The sequence below is a fragment of the Manis javanica genome, chromosome 12 (genome assembly GCF_040802235.1).
Source record: "Manis javanica isolate MJ-LG chromosome 12, MJ_LKY, whole genome shotgun sequence".
NCBI lineage: Eukaryota > Metazoa > Chordata > Mammalia > Pholidota > Manidae > Manis > Manis javanica.
In genome coordinates this window covers 39671216-39698830 of record NC_133167.1, presented here as the reverse complement: position 1 = coordinate 39698830, position 27615 = coordinate 39671216, and the positions used below count along the sequence as shown (strand labels likewise).

General features: G+C 43.1%; 3 protein-coding genes across 6 annotated transcripts in view; 2 read left to right on the top strand and 1 right to left on the bottom strand.

Moving 5' to 3' along the window:
• LOC140845006 (general transcription factor 3C polypeptide 3-like) overlaps positions 1–18394 on the top strand; it is a 72446-nt gene extending 54052 nt beyond the window's left edge. For both annotated transcript variants that reach the window (XM_073218439.1, XM_073218441.1), the window contains exons 19-20: positions 9922–11616; positions 13847–18394. The gene's annotated coding sequence lies outside the window, so the exon portion shown is untranslated. The remainder of the gene's footprint in view (positions 1–9921; positions 11617–13846) is intronic.
• Positions 1–27615, top strand: part of LOC140845008 (uncharacterized protein C2orf66-like) — a 74346-nt gene that overhangs the window by 17614 nt on the left and 29117 nt on the right. The gene's annotated exons all lie outside the window — the stretch shown is intronic.
• On the bottom strand, positions 720–26572 carry LOC140845007 (coiled-coil domain-containing protein 150-like). Its single transcript, XM_073218443.1, is given in 13 exon segments — positions 720–775; positions 778–835; positions 1124–1243; positions 3196–3282; positions 3982–4143; positions 4234–4302; positions 4730–4924; positions 18517–18643; positions 19553–19722; positions 20513–20606; positions 21686–21855; positions 22697–22825; positions 26246–26572. Coding segments are annotated over 13 exon segments (1764 nt in total).

Here is a 27615-nt window from a genome sequence, read left to right as displayed (position 1 = left end):
GCCAGCTGTTTACATATATTGTCTGGATTACCTAATTCACCACTCAGTGTTTGAAATACATAATAAAGCTAAATTTATCGGTACATTTAACGTAGCGACACCTGCATTGGTCAGCCAAGTCTCCTGGAGCAGAGCAGACTGCCGTTCTCAATAAACTTCTTTGTATTTACAGCTCCCTTTGACATTTACAGTCTGAGCTACCTTCTATAAGATGTGCTGGTAATCACCCAGCACAGAAGGGTATATGTTTACAAGACAGTAGAAGAGTTTTTACCATTTTCCAGGTGATTTTATTTCCAGGAATAGCCTACCAGATGTTAGATTGGTAACAAGATAACAGGATAGATTGGTAACAGGATAGATTGGTAACATGGAAACAGGATATCATATCTTTTAGTTGCCATATCAACTAGTTCATCCCTAAATGTTTTCATAAAGTATAACTACAAAAATAGGAGATCTGTTGCATGATACTTAGCTACCATAAAACAAATCAATATAAGTTTATTGGGTGGAAAAAGGGGAAAGGGACAAAAAGATGGGGTAGTTCTGTATTGAAAACAAAGAGTCCATAAAAGGATAAACTCAGGTCCAAAATGTTCAGCCCGCATCAAAGATTTCATGTCCTGATGACTCTGGAAACAGGCCAGCCCTAGTCGCTGGGCTCAAGGCATCAGTGTGGTGTAACTGCACATGAATAAGCTTCTCTGTCACGGGCGTCACTTTCTCTGTAGTTCAGAATGATACTTTTTGGGCACATGTCTAAGATTCTGTTATTTTCCCATTGATGTAAAACAGACTGGCTGGACATGATGTCTTGCCTTTTATCTGGGTTCTGTTGGAAAGAAAATATAACAGTGCTCAAACTGTCTGCAGAGCAGAGGACTTATTGTGTCTTAATGAGTATCACCTGTTTATCAAGGTGGGTGGATCTAAACCAGACAGTTTGGGAGAGGTGGAACTTTCAAGAAGGAAATTTAGTTCACTGGTTTTCCTAGGAGAAGTGAAAAGAAACCTAAAGATAAGTGGAGAGAAGCTAGATGAAAGAAGAACTTCCGTAGTTAGAAATATGAGAAGGAACAAATCCAAACACGGCTTAAGCCAGCCAGGCCTCCGTGCGCACCTCTCCCAGCCACCTGTCCTCCCGGGGCAGCCTCTGCAGCCGGTTTTCTGTCAGCTCGTGTTGTAGGCCGTGGAACCTGCACTTAAACCAGCGGTGAGCTTGTTCCAGGTTTGCTGTGATCTGAACATATAAACGTTATCATTAAAAATTACAACAAACAAACACTTGAAAGTTTTTTGTGTAGCTGTTAGATATGTAAAAGACCCAAATTCTGACTGCAAGGTCTTTGCAGCTTACTTGTGTAATACACATCCTAACAGATGAGGGAGCGAGTTCTGAGTGTGAAGTTAAGAATGCATGCAAGCTTGGCGTTTTTCACGCATTTGTTACTATTTCCTGGATGGGAGGTAAGGAAGGACGGGACCCAGGAGAAAAATAAGAATGGAAGTGTAAGATGGCATTGAAAATCAATGTGGCAGTTCAAGCTGTATTTTGAATTTTGAGTTCTGTTCTCTAAGACTAAATATGTCTCCAAAGTCCCTAAACTGTAGAGGCTAGATTTTTCTCTTGTGCTTTATGAAAGCAAGAGAATGATCTAGTGAAACTGGGCCAGGTGACTAAAAGTAGTATTCTTTTTATATCCTTTATCATTAAAATATTTTACATTTTTTGCTTAGGAGCTAAACTTCCCAGTTATCTTTTTTAGATTTGAAAATACTCCCTCTGTTATTCGACCTTTGAAGGTGATCTGGAATCAGTATTCATTAATTTGACAAATATTTATTAAGGGCCTTTTTCTGCCTGCCACTTTTCTAAGTACTTGGGATACTCTGGTATTCTGAAGGTAGAGCCTACAGGATTTTATTTTATACAAATGTTGCTTAAAAACATCTCCAGAACATATCCTTTAGAATAAAAAGTAAAATGACTGGTTTTCCCCCTTTGACTATTTGTTTCGTGGATAGCATTTTCACTTTCTGATTCTGAATTCTGAGAGAGCGACATATTTCTTTCTTTCCTGGGAGAAGGCAAGTACCCTGCAGAGAGCAGGGACATCCTCTGGCTTCTTTACTCTATGTCTTCAACACCTACTGTGGTATCTGCCATAAAATAGTCCTCAATAAATATGTACCACTGTGTATTTATATTAGCCAGGTCACAGTGTGGGTACAAAATAGCAAGGTAAGAAAACAGAGCTGCACTTGTCATCTGCCTCAGAAAGCCAGAAAGCTAAAATATTTACCAGATATGTCTGTGCATCCTGATGACAGTGACGCTCCCACCCCCTCAGTCACACCCTCTCTTTCTCCAGCACTCTACCAGGGGTGGCAGGAAAGATGCTTGGAACGGCATTGTATACCACGTCCCCTCTCGTATGGTGAATGAGAGGGGAGGTAACATTTATTGAAACTTATTCTGAGCCACTATGCAGAATAACAGTAATAGGTATTAATTTCCTGACTTCTATGGATATGGAAACTGGTTAAAGTAAATATAACTTAAGGACACAGTAAGTGTCACAGTTGGCATTCACGTTCATGTTTGTCAGAGCCCATATTCCTTTTCACATACCATCCTGACAGTCACATTGTCATGTGATTTAATGGCTATAAAAGGGCTGAATCATGATCGACTGACAGCAAAGGCAATGTGACACTTTAAGCTTAAGAACCTGTTTTCTAATCTGGAAAATGAGGGGTGGTTGTGGTAGACTAGTGATTTCAAATGTTCTTTCCAGCTCTAATCTATGATTTTAAACAGAACAGAGAAAGCAAATTCACAAATTAATAGGGCCTACTTTACACTTCTAGTTATTGATTGAACAAAGAGCTTCCACTTTTATTTTTCATATCAAATGATGCACTGAAATCCACAAACATGGTGGTCTTCCCTTCTTATATTTAGTGGTAGGAATTTGGGCTTCAGGGTTAACCTTTCAGCATTCTCATCAGGACACGGAATCTTAATCTAAAAATTACTTGTTCTTTATAACAGATTATACTTGGTATGTTACTGGTGCTTGTATTCCTGGCAACTATATTAATGATGGATTCTACACTGACCTGTGTATTTCAAGGTCATTGTGGCTGAGGAAGTTCATCTAAGTCTTTATGCCCCTGGGTCTGGCTTACCTGTTCTGATTCCATACTGGCTTCTTTCAGTTTATTCTCTGTTGCCTCTTTATATTTCTTCAGGTATCTGACAGTTTGTTCCAATTCCTGAAAACATGACACAAAAATCTTTACAACCTCCCAGTGTAACATATGCAACAAAAAGCTTCCATATTGTATAAGTGGGCAGGGAAATTATGAAAGTATGATGGGGTACTTTCTTACTTCAGGCGCTACCAGAATACAAGATAAAACCTATTATCAGTTTAACCTACCATGTACATAGGTGCATGACTACAGATTTTGATTTATGGATTCTCCTGAGAAAAAGTGACTAACATCTCCTTCCAGAATTGGAGGGATAGTTTTCATTGAAGACATTCTCTGGTGGAAGGCAGGAAAGAGCTTGGTCTCTTTAATTCCCTTTTCAGTGATTTAATGTCATGCTTTGCATTAGATTGGGAATAGCTAAAAACCCTAGCAGCAGCAGGATCTGACCCACAGGGAAGGGCCAAGGAGGACAAATTTCCTGAAAGACAACGACAGTCAGTGCAGAAGTCTTGCTTAGTAACAAGTATTTTGCATATGTGCATTTAAAATGAATATTTTTAAGTCGACAACAGAGAGCTTGTGTGCTCTTCAAAGCTATAGGCTTCTTCCTAGATAACTATGATTCTAAGGACTTAGCTAAGATGAAAGTTCACATTTGTTTTCTTCCACAGAATCTAGAAAATGTAGGTGCTCTAACGCTGAGCTCGGGCATACATTGCATGATAATCTTCAGGCTGAAACGTCGGAAGCCTTTACCTGGCACCGATTCTCCAGTTCTTGCCTTATGTTCCGCTCTGCCTCAAGGCGCAGCTCTTGCTGTTTATTCTCTGTTGACATATTATACTGGCTCCTGGCCAACAGCTGCACCTCTTTCTGTAGGCTAGCCATTTCAGATACAAATTTCTGGATACTCAGTGACTGGTAGGGCACAAAGGAGGAGGTAGTTGTTAAACCTGTCCACGTTTGGGATTTTATGTGAATGGTAAATAGTTTGTGGAAATCATCTACCTGTTCATAGTTTTTTTTCTGATATTGATCCTTAATTAGCTCCATTTGCCTCAATTCTGTTTCTATTTGCTGAAAGTAAATATGGAAACAACAAAGACAGATGATCAGTGGAAAGACTGGCTTGCTCTTTTCACCTACAGGCTGACAGAGAACCTCGGAAGGCCCAGACATCAGCTCCTGCTGGGCTCTCCCTCCTGTCTGCCCTCTGACCCCAAAAGAGCAGGTTCCTGCGCAGTCCTGGGGAGACACAGATGGGCAGCCAGAATGCGACTCAGGCAGCTAATACGGAACCAAACGTGGGCGTGGCCGGTGCCTCTGCTGGGGAGAGAGGGTGCCCCAAGGCAAGCCGCTCCGTCCGTCCCGGTGCAGCCAAGGCTCCCAGGGAACACGTGGCGCCGGCAGTGCTCTGGGCCGACTTCCCCGGGGCACCACCCCCTGGCTGCCTCCCTGTCAGATCCTAGGGAAGTGTGGGGAGATTTTGCGTTTCTCATACAACCTTCATTCTCTCAATATTCTGAGCATTATTCGCCCTAGCCGACAAGTGGAGCTGAATTTGGTCCTTTTGATTCTTTATTTTCTCGTTGTTGCTGTTCAGTGTCTTTTCCAGCTCAGTAAGTTTCTGCCGCAGCTCTCGGTTGGTCCGGGATATTTCCGCTGATCTGATGTTGGCTTCGTCGAGGGCTTTCTTGAGCTGTAGAACCAGAAGGAAAGTTAGAACATTTTGATCTTCCATTCAGCGAGAGAAGTTTATGTATGTTTAGCTTTATCCTTGTATTTTGTTGCCTTTGGACATTTTAAAAAGGAGGGTAAATACAGCAGTAACAATGATGTCTGATAAAGTATATTTGTGGAATAACAAAGTGATTTTTGCAATTTTTCACATTAAAAAACACAACCTTTCTCAGAACAGATAAACAATGTAAATATATGTTCATCATCTGGTTTTTAAGAGTGTGGCTGCAGAGTCAGACCAGAGTTCAAATCTCAGCTTCCCCTACTAGCCAAGCAATTTTGGATAATCAGCTTCCCTAAGGCGCAGGCTCATCCCTGGAAAAGTGAGGGCAGAGCCGCCCTCAGAAAAGTGAGGGCAGAGCCTCCCTCATGAGGTTCAGGTACCAGGTATATGAGATGAAGCAGAGAAGCATGCGGGGCCTGGGACACGGTCCCTGCTCAGTGCTCGTCACTGTGCCTTAAGCCTCTCTCTCTGTCATTTGTGACCTCCCGTGTGCAGAAGTGAAAATAAGTCATGTGGTAGTTTATAATACTTGCCGGTTATTGACTATCATTACATGTATTTTTATGTTTTTGTTTTAAAGATTTTAATAACTTACCTAGTGAAAAAATAGCATAGTAATTGCTATTAAAAAAAACAAGACAGCAGGCCCCTAATGGAGTCACCTATGCGAAGCCCTACATCACCAAACTGACCTGCCTTAGGGTTCCGGTTTTCCCAGACATGTAATCCTAAACCACTCCATCAGGAGGTGCCCGAGGAGCACGGGCTGCGCGAAGGAAGGTAACCCTGTGTAACCAACCTGCTTTTGTCTAGTCTAGCTTCCTTGTTCCCACCACTCCTTTCTACCTGTAACAGCCTTTCACTTTGTACACCTCCTCAGAGTTCATTTCTATCTGCTAGATTGGCAAATTTGAATGAACTTTCACTCAAACAACTCTTAATAGATAAACTGAGGCATATTAAAACTTTTAAGTCTGGTGTCAGGAGGGAACTAAAGGCGGCTCCTGATGGCCCTCGCCTGGCAAAGAACCCACTGGCCCCTGAGCGCCCTGCTTCCTCCATTCCGCTAGAGGTCATGGCGTGTGTCCCTCGAGAATCTGTGGCTTTGTGTTATGAACTTTCAGTTGGAGCATTTCTTTCTCCAGATTGCGTCTAGAAACTAGCTGGAGTTGGACTGGTTCCTGGGACAGACTGGGTCTCTCTTAGGCTGGACTGGGTCCCCTATGAGGCCTTAGGTGAAGAGATGTTTGCTTGTTCACCTTAAAACAGAGATAATTTCGAATTACAGTGGCCACAGTGGGGAACTTTTAACCTTGATAAGCTTATCCATTTATGAGGTGCTCTAGAGAAAAAAGGGTCTCAGCTGAGCACTCGCTGTAAGGAGTAGAGGGAAACCTATTTTTCCTCCTCTAGTTTCTGGTGTCCAGGATGAGACTTGCTTGGATATCCCACTGGCTCCAGAGCCTACAGATAGGATCCTGAGAAAACCGGCAGAAGCCAGCAAAGGGCTCACTAGAATCAGCTCTCCCAGGCCTCTGTCTGTGGCGGCTGGTGAAGGGAGGGATGTGAGATTTCATGTCGTTTCTGCCTTTCCAAATTCTTACAGAACTGTCAGAAACACCTGTAAGAATTAGATCTTGGAACTGTGACTCGGGAATTTGCTTTTGGGGACCTGCTGGTGGTTGATCCTCTCCCTCCCGGGAAAAGCGACTGCCTTCATGTTTGTCTCATTTTGTGTCCTGAGAAGTGTGTGAGGTCTGCGGCCCCACTACCATGGCTGAAGAGAACACAGGCTGTAGTGCACTTGTGGCTAGCGCTCTACTCGCTGTTCTCAGCTCTCGGGGGAATTGTCTTTGTTTTCTTTTGGAGTAGCTCTGGATCTTGGGAGGAAAGGATTTTTGGCACCCTCTTTGGGGGTATCTCTTGTGTCCATAGGGTTTTCAGTACTGCCCAGGAATATTTACTGTTTGTCCCAGCTGAATCCTGGCAAGACACTTGACAGGATTTTTTTTGTTTTTTTAAGTAGCTGTGTGGTCAAACTGGTAGGGTCAGAAGTTAGGGAAATTGGACCCTGATATTCAGAACCTGATAAGAACTTTGCAAAGACCTTTTGCTCTAAGCTAAAATGAAACTATGTATCAAGAGGGAAAGAAAAACATTCTGAAGCTTTTGTGGGAGGATGCACTAAACATCCCCAAGACACACAGCTCTCAATCTAGAACATAGGAATTTTTTTATTTCTATCTTAGTTGAAGATCTTCCTGCTATAAAGAGGCAAACTGAAAATAGTGTAGTTGGATGGGTGGGTCAGACTCAAACAAGAATTACCAGGAGGCACAAACAGATCTTAGAGGTTTTGTTTTAAAATTTTAGCCATGAGACAGATAACAGCACTAAGAAACTCATAGTTTAAAAGGAATTGGTTTACCTGCTTAGATGGCTTCCCTTGGCAGACCCCTGCTGCTCTGGCTAGGAGTAAGTGCAAAGGACGCTATAGTCAGGAACCTTTCCTTAACATTTGAAGATATTGCAGAATCTGCTGCTAAAGCAATAGCTGCCCAAGAAAAATCCCTAGATGCTCTGGCCAAAATTTCTTGATAATAGACTAGCCCTTGGTCCTCTTTTAGCTGAGCAAGGAGGTTACATTATGGCCAACACCACTTACTGTACTTGGGTTGATACTTTTGGGGGAGATTGAGACTCAGCTATATAAGCCAACTGGCTCATTCAGTGATCTTAACAAAGTAATTTTTCTCTTTCCAAGAGGGTCTTTCTTTTCAGTTACTTGATTTTGATAGATTTGGGCCTTGAGGATCATGGACTCTGAAGTACACTCCAGACCACGGGGAATTATCCTGCTTACGATAATCATAGGAGTCTCCCTAGTGAGCTATTATATTCTCTTAGCAGCTTTAAATGCACATTCACAGCTGTTAAGCGGCAAGCAAATTTTTTAATACGTCCTCAGTTTATCTTTTGACATTACTTGGTTCACTTTACAGTTTCCCCTCTTCCTCATGTGTACCCACTTAGTTTTAGGAAGAAGCAGCAGTTGAGAAGGGGGGAAGATGAGAAGGTGGTATTCTCTAGGGCTGGTAGTGTTTTAACATATCAAAGAAGTAAAAATTATGTGTACCTTTTCTCTCTATAGTTCATTCCTGTCACATATTTCCTAATTTAACCCTCAAAACAAACCTGTAAAAAAAGGTGGTGACTATTACAATTTTTTGATTGGGGAAACTGACACGCAGAAGTCCTGCCATCTGCACAGATAATGATCGCACAGCTAACAGGAGGCAAGCTGGGGACCCTTGAGCAGGGTACTGAGCACTGGCCCCTGCTGCTGAGTCCTCTCCGATGTCACGTTCTTAGTCTTCACTGGGCCCTTGCTAGAAGGGTTTAAGTATTCGAAGTATTCTGAACAGCTGTCTGATTAAAGGTACCTTTATTTTCAGTGCACCTTTTTGTTTCCCCACAGAATTTGCTTTTTATAACACTTTTAAATATTTACATACTGCTTTGCAATTCACAAAAGCACTATACAAATAGTTGAATTTGACTTGGTGAAATGGTCTCTGTAAACTGCATTGCTAAATGCCATCAACTTTGGCAAAATAACAGATCAGCCACCCCAACCAATATCTGGAATTATTTTAATTCCTTCTTCCCCTTTGTTTCATGATACATTTAGTGTCTGATGATTTTTTCTACTGGCTGTTTTAATTTAGTTCTTTATTTTCAACAGAATGGCTTTGACTGGCCCTAATCATCTAAAACCTAACTGGTCTAGTTTTCTTGAGCCATGCCTTCAGTTTCTGTCTGTTCTTGCCTACTCCCTCCCCCCTCCCATGCCAACTATCAGACCTCACCTTCCTAAGGACTTACACCACACACCACCCCCTTTCCCAGGCACTTACAGAGGTCCAGTTTTTACCTAACAGTTCATACCCAACATTCTGGTAGTCAAGGCCATCTACCAGCTTGTCCCGTCTAAGCCGACCACTTCTTTCTCAGATATTTCCTAAAGTCTCTGCTCTGATAGAGGACAAGCCCTTCTCGTTTGCTTGCATGTCTTGTTCATATTTGTACTGAAGCTTTGTCCTTTCACACACAGTGTCCCCAGCCCTGTCAGTTCTGCTAGTGTCATCCAGTACTTTGGTTCGGCTTTCCCTTCTCCTTCTATCACCCAACCAGCCTAAAACAAACCTTCCCTTACTTCAAATTCCTACAAAAATTGTACACAGCCTCTAACTACCCAACAAAGGTCCTCTGATGTTTTCCCTATTTGTCTTATGTTGAGTAGAGATCACAATTAAACAAAGGTCATTTAGCACACACGAGAGCGTGGACCATATCTTCTGCTGCTCTGCATGTGCCTCTCAGAAGGCAGATGCATGATGGATGTTAAGTGACTTGAGGAAAACGGGTGATTTTGGTATCTATCAGATGGCAGTCTCCTTATTCCCTCTATCTCCACTCAGTTGTCCCTCTCTGATGGAAAAAGCTCTCATCGGAACAGTCCCAGTCTGGGCAGAGAATTGTATATCAGAAATTGGTTTTCTTTTGTGTGTTGATTTACAAACGACACTGAGATGACTTGATTGCCAGCTGGCTTGCCGGTCAAAGGGGGATTAGAAGACCGAAAGAACAACTCTGGCCATTCTTGGAAACCTTACGTAAGAATGAATTAGCATGAGAATGGCCATCTCCAAGGCCGAAAAGCCATTTTCTGAGTAGGTGACTCAGGAAAGGAGGAACTGGTTAAAGCTTGATAAATGGGTGTTGAAGAAACTAGGTAATCATATACACCGGGTTGTGGGCGGCTGCGACCCCTTGGTCAGCTAATCATGCATACCGAGTTTGTGGGCGGTTTGCCACTCTGGTCAGCTTATCTTGCTGGAGCTCCCTAACATTTGAGGAGTGGTCTTATCTTGCTTTTGCTTAACCCCCAGGATGTGGCACAAGCCAGAAATTATGGAAAATTACTATGAGTAAATGCTTTTTGAAAATGCCATATAAACCCCTGGCTTTGAGTGCTCTGGGTCCTTGTTGAAACCCGCTGCACCGGGCAGACACTTGGACCCCAACTAGCTGGAAATAAACCTCGCTGCGTGACTTGCATTATCGTGAGTGTCTTCTGTCTATTTGAGAGGTGGTCGACTCCGGACCCTAACATTTTGAGGGCTCGTACAGAATTGCTAGATCCCTCCTCAGGGAGACAGACGATCCCCCGATACCGAGGTGTACTCAGAAGCCGTGGCAGGAGGTTTGGCCACCTCCAAGAGGGGAGGACTGAAACAGGTTCTCGACCGGAGAGTCTGAAACAGGCCTCTGCCCTGTCTCAATTGAGAAATCTCACGGAAAGGAAGGAGCGGGTAACGACCCTGGAGGCTCCACTACTGGAAGTCGCGGGAGACGTCCCCGACGAGGCGGTGCCTGAACGACGTCCTTAGTGGACGCCGTTTGGACAGCTAGGTAAGGATCCTGAGGGTTGTGTGATTGAGACGGCGCCTGTGGATGTGGTGTGGCTGACCGGCCGGTGGGTGTTAGAAAACTCGGTTTGAATTTGTATGTTTGCTGGCTTTGTGTCCCTTGTCTTTTTCTGGCTTCTTTTTGTAATAATAATGTGACAGGCTCAAGTAACACCTAAAACCCTGCTCCTGAGCCACTTCCCTGAGATCCGCACCAAGGCTCACAATTATGGCATGGAAATAAAGAAAGGTAAGTTTGATACCCTCTGCTCTAAAGAATGGCCTACTTTGAAGGTGGGCTGGCCACCCCAGGGGACCTTTTCCCTGGACATTATTAAGAGAGTCTGAGGTGTTATCAGCCGGCCCGAATTACAGGGCCACCCAGACCAATACCCCTATATTTTGTTGTGGCAGGCTTTGGTGGAAAGTCCTCCCTCCTGGCTAAAGCCATTTGTCTCCGAGAAGCCGGAGGAACCCCCCTCGAGTACTGGCCATCTCTCAGGCTCCCAACCACCTGACTGCACCCACTCTTACGGCCCGTTCGAAACTCCCGGGGGACCCATCCAAGAAACCCATCTTACAGGCAGGGTCAGACCTGTACCCCTCCCTGATAGACCTAGATCTTGAAGAAGACCCCCTCCATACATGCCTGTGGCGCCGCTCCAACCTGAGGCGGCCACCCCTCCCTAGCCCCCTCACTCGCCCACCTTCCCGTCAGCCCTCCCAGCCCCAACCCAGGGACCAGTGCGGGGATTAAGGCCCCGCAGGCACAGGGAAGAGACCTCAGAAGAGGAACCGTCCTCCTCCACCTCAGCCAGGGCCCCCGTTCTCCCCGTACGGGCCCTGGGAGGTACTGGCCCAGGTGGGGAACGATCTTACCAGTATTGGCCCTTTTCAAGTAGTGATCTGTATAACTGGAAGGCTCATAACCCCCCTTTTTCTGAAGATCCAAGGGGTCTAACGGACTTGAGTCTGTCATGCATACACATAACCCCACCTGGGACGATTGTCAGCAGCTCCTTAAGACCTTGTTCACTACTGAAGAACGTGAGCGAATCCTCACGGAGACCAGAAAGAATGTCCCCGGCGACAATGGACAGCCGACAACCTTGCCGGACCTGATGGACGAGCGCTTCCCCCTGAATAGACCGGATTGGGACTTTGGGAACGCAGAAGGTAGGGAGCGTCTCCGAGTCTACCGCCAGACTCTTATGGCAGGTCTCTGAGCGGCGGCACGCTGCCCCACCAATTTGGCTAAGGTAACAGCTGTAATGCCAGGGAAAAGTGAAAGCCCAGCCATATTTTTAGAATGCCTCTATGATGCTTATAGACAGTACACCCCTCTAGACCCCCTGGCAGAGGAGAATCAGTCAGCTATAATTATGTCCTTTATAAACCAAGCTGCCCCAGATATTAGGAAAAAATTATATAAGCAAGAAGGATTGGGGGAAATGACCATTCGAGATCTGATAGAAGTGGCAGAGAGGGTTTTCAACACTTGAGAGGCCCCGGAAGAAAGAGAGGATAGGATCAGAAAAGAAAATCAGGAGTAGAAGGAAAGAATTAGGATAGAAGAGAGCACCTGGGTAGGGAAAGCAGAAGGCAGCATAAGGAGATGGCAGGAATCCTGCTGGCAGGGGTACAAGGCACAGCCTGGGGAAGACCAGGTCCAACCGGACCGGCCCGACCTTGGAAACCGCAGCGCAGGCTAGATAGGGGACAATGTGCATTCTGCAAAGAATATGGACATTGGAAGAGGGAATGCCCCAAGTGCCAGGCCAGACCAGACAAGACGCTCAGGTTTTGCTGGCAGGAATGGACAGTGACTAGGGGAGATGGGACTCGGGTCCCCTCCCCAAGTCTTGGGTAACTGTGTATGTAGAGGGGAAACCAATGGGATTCATGGTAGACACAGGAGCCCAGTACTCAGTTTTAAACAAGCCTACAGAGATCCTGTCTCAGAAAACCAGCCTGGTGCAAGGGGCAACTGGGTCCAAAGTTTATTGATGGACCAGTAAGCGCCAGGTGGACTTGGGCCACAATCAAATGACCCACTCCTTCCCGGTTATCCCTAAATGCCTGGCCCCCTTGTTAGGGCGTGATCTCCTAACCAAGGTCCGGGCCTGTATCCACTTTGAGCCGGACAGCATCAAAGTGATGGACGGCCAAGGACAGCCCCTTCATGTCCTGACCCTGTCCCTCGCGGATGAGCGTCGCCTGTTTGCCATGCATGGCACCTCTCCCCCTACAGAGTGGCCCCATGAGTTGGATTACTGGCTTAGAATGTACCGTCAGGCATGGGCAGAAATAGCGGGTGTGGGTCTGGCAGCCCACCGAGCACCAGCAGTGGTCGAAAGTCAAAGCCTCGGCCCAGCCTATTTGGGTCCGACAATACTCCATGTCCACTGAGGCGCGAAAGGGGATTGCCCCACACATTAACTGCCTCTTAGAAGCTGGGATACTGAAACCCTGCCACTCCGCCTGAAACACCCCACTTCTTCCCGTTAAGAAACCAGGGGGAAAAGATTACAGGCCAGTCCAGGACTTGAGGGAAGTAAATAAGAGAACCGAGGACATCCACCCCACAGTCCCCAACCCTTACACCTTACTAAGTCACTTGCCCCCTTCACATGTTTGGTACACCACCCTAGACCTAAAGGATTTTTTTTTAGCATAGCCCTGGCACCCAGCAGCCAAAACATTTTTGCCTTTGAATGGCATGATGACAACACGGGAACTCATGGACAGTTGACTTGGACTAGACTGCCACAAGGCTTCAAAAACTCTCCAACCCTGTTTAATGAAGCCTTAAATCAGGACCTGGACTCGTTTCGCCAGAGCCATGATTCAGTTACACTCCTGCAATACGTAGATGACTTGCTTCTGGCAGCCCCCACCGAGGCTAAATGCCGACAGGCCACTGGAGACCTCCTCCAGGAACTAGGACAATTGGGCTATCGAGCCAGTGCAAAGAAGGCTCAAATATGCAGGCAGACAGTCACTTACCTAGGATATGAATTAAGCGAAGGAACCAGATGGCTAATAAAGGCCATGAAAGAGACTATTCTTAGGCTTCCAGTCCCGACCTCAGTCCGAGAGGTCTGCGAGTTTCTAGGAACGGCAGGCTACTGCCGACTATGGGTTTTGGGGTATGCTGAGAAAGCAGGGCCCCTGTATGAAGCAATCAAAGATAAGGCCCCCTGGGCCTGGGGGCCAAATCAACAAAAGGCCTTTGACGAACTCAAGGCTGCCCTCTTAAAGGCACCAGCCCTGGCGTTACCAGACCCCCTAAAATCCTTCACCCTCTTTGTCGATGAGAGGAAGGGGATAGCAAAAGGAGTGCTAATGCAGCACCTGGGGCCATGGAAGCGTCCGGTTGCCTATTTATCCAAAAAACTTGATCCAGTTGCAGGAGGATGGCCCCCATGTCTAAGGATCATCGCCGCAGTGGCCCTAATGGTAAAAGACGCAGACAAACTCACCTTTGGGCAGCATCTAAAGGTGGTAACTCCTCATGCAATCGAGGGAGTCCTGAAGCACCCCCCTGGTAAGTGGATGACTAATACCCGCCTGACCCATTACCAGGGACTCCTGTTGGATGCACCCCAGATCATCTATGCCAAACCTGCTGTTCTAAATCCAGCCACCCTTCTGCTGACCCCAGATCTAGAGGTCCCCCTGCATGAATGCCAAGAAATCCTGGCAGAGATCACTCAGGTGCGCCCTGACCTCCAGGACATGGCCCTTCACAACAGTGAGTTGGTATGGTACACTGGCAGAAGCAGCTTCATCATGGACGGGATGCGAAGGGCAGGTGTGGCAGTAGTGGACCAAGATGGGAATGTCATCTGGAGTGCCTCGCTTCCCCCGGGGACCTCAGCCCAAAAAGTTGAACTGATTGCGCAGGCAGAGGTGCTAGAATGAGCTGAAGAGAGATGGGTGGCTGTCTACACCGATAGCCGCTATGCTTTCGGCACTGTCCATGTGCATGAAGCCATCTACCGGGAGAGGGGCTTTGTTACAGCAGAAGGAAAGAACTACACAATCTCCCAGAGGTACAGAGGTTGCTAGCAGCTGTGCAAAAGCCCTGGGCAGTTGCAGTGGTTCACATCCCTGGACACCAGTCTGCCCGAACCTCGGAAGCTGAGGGAAACTGGTGAGTAGATGAGGCCGCAAAAAAGGCGGCAATAGCTTCACCAGCTTTGGCACTCGCCCTGCCAGCACTGGAGCTTCCGCACCTGTCCCCGCGACCTGATTACACCCCAGAAGATCTCCAGTGGATCCAAAACCACCACTGCCCAGAGCTTGATCAACATGGGTGGCATCGAGACCCAGAAGGAAGACTAATACTGCCAGCAAAACTAGGACTGTTCCTCCTTTCCAACCTGCACCAAGCCACCCATTTAGGAAAGAGAAAGTTGCTGACAGTTCTCGAGTCCACCCGCCTTAAGCTCCCACAACAAGCCGTCCAGATCCAGGAAATCGTGGACCGATGTGTTGGGTGCCAGGCTATGAGACCCAGTAGGAAGGGACCCCTACACACAGGAACAAGGGTATGGGGGAGGGGGCCGGGACGGAGCTGGGAGGTAGATTTTACTGAAGTAAAGCCTGGGAAGTATGGGTATAAGTACTTGCTAGTATTTGTTGATATTTTGTCAGGCTGGGTAGAAGCCTTCCCCATGAAACGAGAGACTGCCCAGGTTGTTGCTAAGGCATTACTAGAAGAAATCATACCCCAATATGGGGTCCCTGAGGTTTTAGGGTCTGATAATGGTCCGGCTTTCATCAGTAAAATCCTAAAAGGACTGGCCCAAGCGGTGGGGACTAATTGGAATTTACATTGTGAATATAATCCCCAGAGCTCAGGGCAAGTAGAAAGAATGAATTGGGCCCTGAAAGAGACCTTATCTAAATTAGCCATTGAGACTGGTGGGGACTGGGTGACCCTCCTACCCTGTGCTATCTTCTGGGTTCGGAACTCCTCTTATGTGCACAGATTGACTCTCTTCGAAATTCTATATGGGAGACCACCCCCCATTATTGTCCGTGCCTTGCCGGACCAAGACCCTAATGTAACCCCAAATTATCTAGCCAGTTTGAAGGCCCTGCAGAAAGTCTAACATGAGATTTGGCCCTTGGTGCGCTCTTTGTATGAGACAAGAGACACACCGAACCCAGAACATGGCATCGCCCCAGGGGATTGGGTATGGGTAAAGAGGCACAGGACCCAAACCTTAGAAAAAAGATGGAAAGGTCCTTACGTAGTTGTTCTGGTTACCCCAACTGCCTTAAAGGTTGATGGCGTTGGACCTTGGGTCCACCACTCCCACGTGCGCTGAGCCACCCAGCCAGAGCAAAGACAAGCCAGAGAGTGGACCGTGCGGTGGCACCATGATAACCCCCTGAAACTACAGATCTCGAGACCTCGAGAACACCCCGAACCTCCCGCCCAGCCTGATGATGAAGTGGCTACTAGTCCTGACCCCACTCAACAACTGGAAAGAAAACCATGCAGAGACCAACCCTCATCGACCTTATAAGCAGACATGGATCCCGATGGATGGAAAAACTGGTAAAACCCTCAATGAAACCTCCAGCACGGCCCCACTAAACACCTGGTTCCCTGACTTGTACTTGAACGTAGACAAGGTAGCAGACATTGAAGGAATGAAAGGGGGAAGCTGGCGTAAAGTGCGCAGCGCCGGATCTCTGTAAGTCGAAATGGGTTTTATGCATGTCTTGGGTTTCGGGAAGGACCAGAGGGGCTTCAGTGTGGAGGAGCTGAGTCCCTTTACTGTGCACAATGGAGTTGTGTTACCACCAATGATGGAGAGCAAAAATGGCAAGTAACCCCGCTCCTCAGCACTCTCTCATTTATTAAGCCATGCACCCGAACTCGGTACAATTCTAACTGCAATCTAGTAAAGCTCCAGTTTACAGAAGAAGGGAAAAGAGACAAGCGATGGCTATCAGGGTTAACTTGGGGCCTACTTCTCTATCAGAAACCTATGTTTGGAACTCTTCTCCAGATCAAATTGAGAACCAAGGTGATAGTCACAGCTCCTGTGGGTCCAAATCTAGTGTTAGCTTCTCCCGCCCTCCGCCCAAATCAGGTATTGGTAATGAGTCCAATAAGTCCAAATCAGGCCTCCTCCCGCCCCTACTAAAAGCCCAGATAACAAGAACACCCCAAAAAAGGTAACAAAACCCCAGACTCTTATCCACAATACAGTGCTGGTGGGAGGTGTGGTTGTGAGCACCTCTAATCACCTAATCACTTCTCCTTTGCTCGCCATGCTGGGCCTTATGGCTGGGCTCATCTCCATAGGAGGTACCTCTGTGACCCCCCTGGCACCTGCTGTGCAGGCTGCCGAGGACCCCCTATGGAAACTGATGCACGCTATGTATGAGACCCTTAATGCTACCAGCCGTGACTTCACAGCCTCCTGCTGGCTGTGTTATGATATAAAGCCTCCATTTTATGAAGCCATAGGTCTAACTGCCACTTATAATGTATTAACTAGTGTGAATCCCTCTCAGTGTTCATGGGGAGACCGTAAAATAGGCTTAACTCTACAGCATATAAGCGGTAAAGGGACCTGCCTGGGGAAAGTGCCACAGGATAAACAAAGTTTATGCACTTCCATAAATGCCGCCCCTAGTTGGAATAACATAAAGTGGCTAACCCCAGGAAGTGATGGATGGTGGATATGTTCCATGACTGGCCTCACCCCGTGCCTCTCATCCTCAGTCCTTAATGCTTCTAAAGAGTTCTGTATCCTAGTGACTGTGATACCCCGCATCCTCTACCACTCCAAGAAAGCATATATTCACATTGGAGTAAAGACACACGAGCCTAAGAGATAAGAGAGAGCCCATCACTGCTGTAACCATTGCTACTCTATTCAGTTTAGGACTAGCTGGGGCCGGAACTGGCATAGCCTCTCTGGCCACTCAACAAGCAGGTATGACATCCCCAAGAGCAGCCATAGATGAAGATATAGAGAGAGAATAGAGACCTCCATTAGTCATTTAGAAAAATCTCTCACCTCCCTATCCGAAGTCGTACTCTAAAATAGAAGAGGGCTTGATTTATTGTTCCTCCAACAAGGGGGAATATGTGCTGCGCTAGGAGAAGAATGCTGTTTTTACGCTGATCATACAGGAGTAGTAAAAAAATCCATGGCTAAAGTAAGAGAAGGATTAACCAAAAGAAAGAGAGAAAGAGAAGCACAACAAAACTGGCTTGAAGCATGGCTTAATAGGTCTCCCTGGTTTATCACCCTAGTTTCTACCCTAGTTGGCCCATTAATTTTACTTATATTCATTTTAACTTTTGGCCCCTGCATTCTAAACAAACTTATTAATTCTGTAAAAGACCGTGTTAATACCGTCCAACTCCTGTTCTTGAGACAACAATACGAAAAGTTGCCCGCTCCTGTGGGCCCCTACGACTGCCCTGCCCTACAAATGAGCAGGATTCCTCATTGTAACAACAGAAAGGGGGGAATGTAAGAATGAATTAGCATGAGAATGGCCATCTTCAAGGCCGAAAAGCCATTTTCTGAGTATGTGACTCAGGAAAGGAGGAACTGGGTAAGGCTTGCTTGATAAACAGGTGTTGAAAACAAATTAATCATAGACACAGGGTTGTGGGCGGCTGCGACCCTGGTCAGCTAATCGTGCATAGCGAGTTGTGGGCAGTTGCCACTCTGGTCAGCTTCTCTTGCTGAACCACCCTAACATTTGAGGAGTGGTCTTATCTTGCTTTTGCTTAACCCCCAGGATGTGGCACTAGCCCAAAATTATGGAAAATTACTGTGAGTAAGTACTTTTTGAAAAAGCCATATAAACCCCTGGCTTTGAGTGCTCTGGGTCCTTGTTGAAACCCGCTGCGCCGGGCAGACACTTGGACCCCAGCTAGCTGGAAATAAACCTCGCTGTGTGACTTGCATTATCGTGAGTGTCTTCTGTCTATTTGAGAGGTGGTCGACTCCGGACCCTAACACTTAGAGCCGATTCTCCTCTTAAAGGCCTTGACCTAAGAAGAAACCTTTTTGTCCCCTGACGCCATACCTCACTTGTCTCCCGCTGCACTGCTTTCTTTGCAGTTTCTCTCTCTGTTTGAAATTGCTTTTTTAGAGCTTCTATGCATTCAGCGTGAAATTCTGCTTCCATTTTGGACTCTTCTGTCATCCGTTCTCTGTTTTGAAAAAGACAGATGATAGATCACTTTAGAAATCATCTTAGGAGGTAAGAAATACCTGGAGGGGAATTTGCAACTGTCCAAAGGTGTGTGATTTACAAATGAGATCAATTACCAGGTAAACCACACTGATCTGGAGCTCATAACAAAAGGAAAAAAAAAAACATTTACCTGTAGCATTAAAAACAAAAAGTCATTCAATATAAAAGGATCCAACCAAACCAGTGAAATACATACTCTTGTACTCTTGTCTTAAACCAATATTGAATAGTCTTGAGCAACATCTGGCCAGATCTCAAATATGAAAAATACCTTCTGTGCTTTAGCTTACACTTGTCTCCCATATCAATAATGTTCACTACCTGAAAGGAATAAAGATCTATGTGCACAGTGCATTTCCCTTGGTTTTAATTAATAACATTTTCATGGAAAGTTATTAATATCTAAGTCATATTTACCTAGACACAGTTTAAGACAAGGCTTTGGTAGCTGGACCTGAACTTGATGGGTTTGCTCTAACTAACCTCAGGCCAAAACTGAAAACAATTACTGTTTTAGCATTTGCTTAGATGGAGTCACCCACTCCTGGACAAGTTATTGTGCTGTTATTCCTTTTCCAAATCATACTTTTAAAGGACGCATAAGGATTTGACGGAGGAGGCTTGGCAGGAACAGTCCTTCCTGTCAAAAGCAGCGAGCTGAGGGGAGGGCTGACGAGGGGATCCATTTGACCACACGCCAGCCAGCCGGCGTCTGCTGTGCTCGGTCCTGCCTGTTCTTACCATGGCTCTTTGCTGGGGTATCATCTCAAAGTAGGAGACAAGGGTTTTCTGGTTTATGTGAATGAGCCAAACTTACTCCCCCTGAGGCTCTTCCCTACTTTCTCTGTGACTACACTGCCCTTACTTGAACGTTTCCAAACTGCGTCGCTCCAGTTCTTTGTTTTCCAGTTTCTGTTGAACATTGTCAAGCTTTGTCTGCAGGTGATTATTTGTCTGGAGAGCTTGCCCCAGGCTCATCGCCAGTTTCCTGTTGTCTTCTGTAGCTACATCTAGAGCTTTCTGTAGAGTCTTCATCTGAAAGAAGTGTTTTTAATTCCACAATAATAGATGCAAGAAGTTCATAACATCATATATTCACTCCTTACACTTTATTATCAGGTGGAAACAATAATTGGAACAGGAACCAGAGGTTCCAGATGCCTAGAATATGTATGTGGGAACTTATTACAGACATTGCTTAGGAAACTCTTAGAACGAATGGGAAGGGTAATGTTCCATTAGATCACTAGAGAGCTTTGGAAAATAGTCAACTTAATTTATCCTAAGTTTAAAATTTTAGACTAGTTGAATCCCCCCCTCCTGATCCTATGACCTTCTGGTCTTGCTGCCTAGAGAGATAAGAACTGACAACTTGTATATCCTTGTATATCCTTCCAGAAAAAGCTTATTTATATGAACTACCCATGTTTTGTATATGTGCCTATATACAGCTGTATATTCATGTGTGTGTGTGTGTGTATACATGTGAGCACACACAGGTGTGTGTCTTATTAATAGTGGGATCACTCTAGCTACTACTGCCTGAGATAAAAGTTAATCTCTAAGCCCTTTACCTTCTACAATCATTTATGCATTAATAAATGAAAATAATGTGGACCATATAAGACACAGAGAACTAGGCATAACTGTGAAACTCACTATAAGACCGCAGGTGCATTTCCCACTTGTAATTATGTCACTGTCCAAAGCACAGATTTGAATAGGAAGGAAATTTACCAATTGTTTTTTTCCATTTTTCTAAAATACAAGAGGACAATTAAATAAATAAATAAATAAAAATTATCTATAAAACCCTGACCCATACCTCACTGTTGTGCTGGGCATCCACAACAAGCATTCTCGCCTGCCACTGGTCCACTTCTGCTTCTAGTTTTTGCACCCTCTGTTGATTTAGAGCCCTAAAATTGGAAAACACAGAATAGGTAACTATAGAAAAGAACCACCCGGGAATAATACTGTTGGGACCTACAGGGCACTCTTCTTACAAGAAGCCCGCGTAGCATATGGAGTAGGCTACAGATGCTCAGAGTATCTGAGAGTTGACAGGTGACAATCAGCAGCCTCGGCTTCATATTAAGAAACTGAGGCTTCTGTGGATTAAAATTTGTCCCATCTGTAATTTAATTTGCCTTGGTACATTAAACTATCAATATGTGTTAACAACTAACCCATGGGCTGGTAATTTTATTGTGCTGTGTGTGTGTGTGTGTGTGTATCACTAGTACAAAAATGTATCACCTCTGGATGGATTGTCTTGCTGTCTTTGCTTCTAGAAACAACAGCTACCGAGAATTTTACTATGAATGGTAAATCTTTTTAATAACCATCACTTTGTTTTTTTAAGCTCAGATACACACAATATGTAAAAAATAAAGCAGCACAATGAAGTATATAAAACTCACTTGTACGCCCATAGCATAGAGGTAACATGTACCACTAAGACACTACAATTTATTTTAGAGGTTTTCCTAAATTCAGACCATTTGTTCATTAACCTAAAAGGGAAACTTTTATGTAACTTTGAAACATTCCAAGTAGTCTACCTATAAAACATGGCTAGCAGTTGTTCTCAGCATGTTCTAAAATAATTATTAATCTTTAAATAGGACACTGATAAATGGATAATTAATTCAAACCTAAGTAGGCACTTAGCTTCAATTATCCTGACAATTACTATTCTGTAGCCCTAAAGGGAGGTTTAAATGGTATAGAATACAGCAAGGGTATTACAGCAACGTATCACATGAATTTCTAGAATACATACTCTTTTATATCACTACAAAATATGAGAATTTTGAATTTCAGAAATCAGGGTTATTTCTAGTTCTGTATTTTCCCTAATTTGCTAGTTCTTTTAACACCATGAGTTTTTCACAAAGGAAGCTCTATAAAGTGACTTTGTTTCTTGATGGCACCGTGCTCCTTCCTATGCACTAGAAAATCACAAGTACAAAGACAGAAAAATAATCTCCCGTACCTTTCTTTCTTGAGGCCTGCAATCTCTGAGTCCCTCAGCCCAAGCTCTATTTGTACTTTTTCCAGAGCAGCTTGCATCTTACTGTGAGAAGTCAGCATGGTCTCCAACATGAGTGCAACTTTGCAGTTGTCTTCTTTAGCCTCTGCCAATTGCTGCTGAAAGTTTCCCACCTAACAGATAATGAGACAAGACAAAAATATTTGATGCTTTCTGGTTACTCTGCTGCTGCTCAGTCCCCTTACTTCCAGGGAAGAGCATGGAAACCAGCCATATTAGAATGCTCCAAGGAATAAAGTACATTTTTATTTTGTTTATGTTATTGTGTCTTTGAGAAAAAGACAACTAGACCCCTTATCCTATGGATCCTATGGAGACTGAGCAGGGCTTTCCAACAACTGTCAGAGTCCCAGCACATATTGGAACTGGAGACTTCAGGATCGACAACTTCTGGGGTCTAACGGTGGTCCCATGTTGGCCTGCGCTGGGCCTGCTCAGCTCTCTTATGACAGGGGGCAAGAACAAATCACATGTGGAACTCATCAATTCTTTTAGAAAAAAATAAAGTAGAAGCTGCTGAAGAATGATGTAACTCACAACCCTCTTCAGAGATGGAAAATATAGTAGCTGCTGTCAAGGACAAGTTGGGCTGTGACCTCTGTTCCCATCAAGCAAATACACTGTTAACTAGAAAGCATTTAGTGATTTAACAATATGAAATCATAGCAGTTTTATATCATGTTAATAAGACATAAGTAGGCAGAAGTTGTTATTACCTAGGTCAGATGTGTTTCAACAGAAAAATTTGGACTTTTGATGATTTTGAGACAGGAATTTAAAAAATTGGAATTAAGTTATATATTTTTAAGGGAAGTATTTTAAAGGTCTTCTAAAGTTTCCTTTACCAATCCTCATTTTTTTCTTAGTAAAGTAACAAGAAATGATTATGTCTTGCAAAAGATTTCATAAGAGCCTCATCTCAGTAAGAGACTTCAAAGAGGATTGATGCCTTGCCTTCTTATTCTCCCCGTCCTCCAAAGCCTCGAGGTCTCCTTTCAACTTCTGAGTCTCTCTCGGGGCTATAACACGACACTTCATTGTTTGTGAGAGCTCCTCCTCATTCTTTTCAAGAATGGATTTCTCCTTGGTAGAAAAAAAGGAATGGTAACTTTTCCAAAAGCATAATAAGATGCAGCAATTTAGAAATCAAACTTAAAATGTTTAAATATTCTTACTATAAATAAGAACCAGCATTATTCATTGTTTTCCCTTTAAAGAAAACTACAAAGCAAAAAAAAACCTGAATAAACATGGACAAGCCTTATATATGGTTTGTGATGATCCAAGTACAGAATAAGGGGTAAAGGAGATAAGACTATGAAGCTAAGATGTAAAATTACAGAGAAATATGATCATGGAATTTGAAAAATTTAATGTAAGTGCATGAATAGAATAAAAGCAAAGATGATTAAGTACTAAATAGTATCACAGAAGAATGAACCCTTATTAGAAGAATTAGATATTTATATCTCAAAACACTTGCTGTATCTACACAATCATTTCAGGTGATCTTCATACTAAACATCACTCTTTTAAAAAATTTTATTTTGAAATAATTATAGACCTACAGGATGTTGCAAAAAAAAGTGCAGACTCCCATGTACTCTTTGCCCTGCCTCTGATGAGTGATGTTTTATATTGCTGTAGTTCAACACCAAAACCAGGAAATTGACTTTGGTTCATTATTGTTAGTTAGATTAGTGGACTATAGACCTTACTCAGTTTTCACCATTTTTTAACCTCTGTTCATCTGTGTGTGTGCCCATGTGCATAGCTTTATGAACATTATTATGTGAATGCCACCACAGTCAAGATACAGAACCATTCCATCACCACAAAAGATTTCACTTGTGGTATTTCTTTGTATTCACATCTCCCCAAACCCATCCCCTGGCCACCGTTTTCTATTTCTATATAGAATTTAATATAATGTTATTTAATACAACTGATTTTTGTATAGGTAATACATTCACATTATTCTGTAACAGCTTTACTGGGGTATAATTGACATAAAATAAGCTGTGTATAGTTACAGTGTATATTCCATGTGTATAAACTCTTGAAACCATCGTCAAAACACTGAACATCTCCATCATCCCAAAAGTTCCCTTATGCCTCCTTGTAATCTCTCCCTTCTCTCCTCCTGTTCCTACATCTCTACCCAAAGCAACAACCGATCTGTGTTTCCTATCACAATAAATTAGTTTTTGTTTTCTAGAATTTTATATAAATGTAATCGTATGTACTTTTTTGAGTGGCTTTTTTCATTCAGCATAATTATTTTGAGATTCATTCAATCTTCTGTGTTTATCAATAGTTCATTCCTTTCTGTTGCTGAATAGTATTTTATTATGGGGATATGCCACAATTTACTTATCCATTCATCTGCTGGACACTTGAATTATTTCCAGTTTTAAGCTATTACAAACAAATATGCTGTGAAAAGTTGTGTACAAGTTTCTGTGCAGGCGTATGCTTTCATTATCTTTGGTAGATACTTAGGAGTGGAATGGCTGGGTCATACTGTAGTGGTTATGTTTCACTTTTAAAGAAACTACCAACCTATTTCCCAAGTGTTTGCATTACATTACCTTCCTTTTAGCAGTGTATGAGGCTTCCAGTTGTTCTACATCCTCACTAACACTTGGTATGACCAGCTTTTCAATTTACACATTCTAATAGGTATGGAGGCATATCTCATTGTGGTTTTAATTTGCATTTCCCTAACGACTAGTGTTTAACATCTTTTCAAGTCCTTATTTACCGCCCAAATTTATCTTTTTGGTGGGATGCCTGTTCAAATATTTTGCCATTCTTTTTCTTGGATTTTCCTAGTGAGTTTTGAGAATTTTTCATATTTTGGAGGCAAGTCCTTTATCAGATAGGTGATTTGCAAACATTTTCTTCCAGTGTATAGTTTATCTTCTGATTATCTTACCAATATCTTTGAAAAGCGCAGCTGTTAATTTATCATCTTTTTCCTTTATGACATTATGCTTTTGATGTCAACGCTTAAGAAATCTGCACAATTTAAGGTCACAAAGATTTCCTCCTGTTTTCTTCTAAACATTTTACAGTTTTAGGTTTTACATGTAGGGCTCTGATCAATTTTGAGTTAATTTTTATATACAGTGTGAGGTATAGATCAAAGGATTTTTGTTTGCTTTTGCATATGCCTACCCAATTGCTCCAGCACTGTGTGCTGAAAAGGCCATCCTTTTTCTGCTTTCACTTTTGTTGAAAATGAAATGTTCATAAAGTTATTTTGAGTAGAAAGCACAGTTCACATTACACTTAAGGTACATAAGAGTGAAGTGTAAAATCTCCCAAACACTGAGTTTCCTTATGCAAAACTAAGTTTTTAAAAAAATGTAAATTGATTTTATATAAAATCAATGTATTGTGAATTAGGTATCTGCGCATTACAAGTGTATACATTCTTTCTCTTCTACCCCTTTGGAACACAAACAGTAAAATTCTACATGTACTCTTCTGCATCTTGTTTTAAACTATACATACACACATATGTATTGTATATATGTCTTTCAGCAGTATTCCAAACCATAGATACACAATGATTTATTTGGCCAGTGTCTTATTGATGGAATCTTGGTTGTTTCCAGTGTTTTGCTGCTACCGAACATGGTTACGAGTAACCTTGTAAACATGTCACATGTACAAGCTAGTGTATCTGTAGGTAAGAGTCCTAGAAGTACAATTGTGGGGGAAAGTAATAAATATTGCCAAATTGCCCTTCAGAGGAAGTTGTACCATTTTATACTCCCAACAGCAAAAAAGAATGTTTTCCCCACACTTTCCTCAAGGTTATTACACTTCTTTAAAACTTTTCACCTGTAACACTTAAAATACTTTTTCTGTGAGGATCCAAAAATAGTACACAAGCTGCCAATATGTAGGTTCTAAAAACCTATTTGATTTTGTTTTAGAAAGGTACAAAAAGCAGACTGTATTTTATAACCTTCTTATAAACACAATTTTACTAGTGTTTATAAGGCCACTAGCAAAAAATGTTCACAGAAATGTTCTAGTCAACTGTAGAAGACAAGCTATAGTACTTTCTATTTTTATGTATCAAACAAAGATGGATGCTCTAAAAAGTTTTCTTTGGAAAATACTGTCCATGTTCAAGTTTTTAGGGCTTTAAAGTATTTCTCTCTTAAAATCAGACTTTCTCTAAATATTTTACTGCAGATATTAAGGTTAGGTAGATACCTTTAAATTTAAAAAAAAATTAAAAACCTGAATGGTTACTGTTGAGGCAAATCTGGTATTTCTATGTCCAAAATAAAAATGAATTATGTGATAGCCAGAATACTGGTTTCAATCTACCTCGTCAGTTTTTCCTATTTGTGAAGAACCTGATTTCTTTATTGTTACTCATACCTCCAAACATTATCTTTCTGGGTTGTTATTGTTACTACTTTGCTTCATTGTGTTGTAAGTTGGAATTCCCTTACCATTTAATTTGTGGTCTTCACTTACCGAATTCACTTTAAGAAAATTTGGCGACTCATCATTTATTAATGGTCTTGAAGCAAGACTGTCTATTTTACCTTCCAGCCTTCCCTCCATAGTTTTAATAGCATTGAAAAGAGTCTTTAGAGAGATTCCAGAGTCTCCAATCTCCTGAGAAGATCTCCTCAAAGTCCGGGTCGGCGCACAGGTCACATGGCGTGTGGAGTTGGGAGTGACACTGGGCAGTGCAGCGGAGGCAGCTCCTTCCTTCCCAGTGTTCGCGTGGGGCTGATAGCTTTCAGGCGGCCTGGAAAGTGCAGGCCTCTCCGGAGACTTACTTCTTCTGGGCAGCATCACCAATTAGAAACAGTAAGATCAACTCAAGTAGAATTGTTTTCGAGTTCCCCTTTTACTAGGAGAAACAACACAATGTGCTAAATGAAACCGCAGTGGAAAATATGCTTGGAAATGTATTCCTTTGCTTTTAGAATGAAGAAATCGCACTGTAAAATATGTCCTAGTGAAGAAACACACTTTGAATCAAACTCCCTGTAGAAGAGCCTATCTCACAAAGGCCCGGTTTACCAGCATGCTCAGGGGTAGAACCCTAACAGGATTCTGTGTGAAGTCACAATATGGTTCCTTGGTTACCAGGGCTTTATGAGCACAGAGTTACAGATACAAAAGGCGCACATGCTTATGCTGAATGTTAAAGATTTAAAAAATGATGATTTCATACATGGTAAATTTATAAGACACTGAAGTGAATCTCTTTACATAACACATTCCTGGGTTATTTTCTTCACTAAATGTTGTGTATATGCGTTTTGTCTTTCTTTACTCATTTACTAAAATGCTACGTGACCTGCAGAAGGTTTTCAGCTTCCTTGGCCACATACTGACAAGTAATCACCTTCACTACTAACAGCTCTTTCAGGTGAGCTGTTGCAGGTGTGTCTTGGCGGCACTGAGTTCTGAGTTAGTCTTTTTATGTTGTTAAAATTTTAAAGATTAAGCAAAATTGGTTATTTACTTAATTAGGAATATTTCTCTCTTTCCAAAATATGGCTTGTTTGTATTGATTTTTTTTTAAGTATGGACAGTTATGTTCATTATATGAAAAATTACTTCATTTAAAATCACTTAGAACACTTTCACAAAACTGTATAAAAGATCAACATATTCTGTTTTTGCTCACCATGTATTTTACATAGTAATGTACATTTCTCTGTCTCTTAACAGTAAATTGCTGAAGATTACTTAACAATTTCCACTTCCACTGGCTGTTGGTGTGATCGCTTTTGGGTCAGCACATTTATACAGGGTTCCATGCTTTGTCTTCATTCCTCTTTTACTCCGTGCATTATGCAACTTCATGTAAATTGGATTTAAGGAAT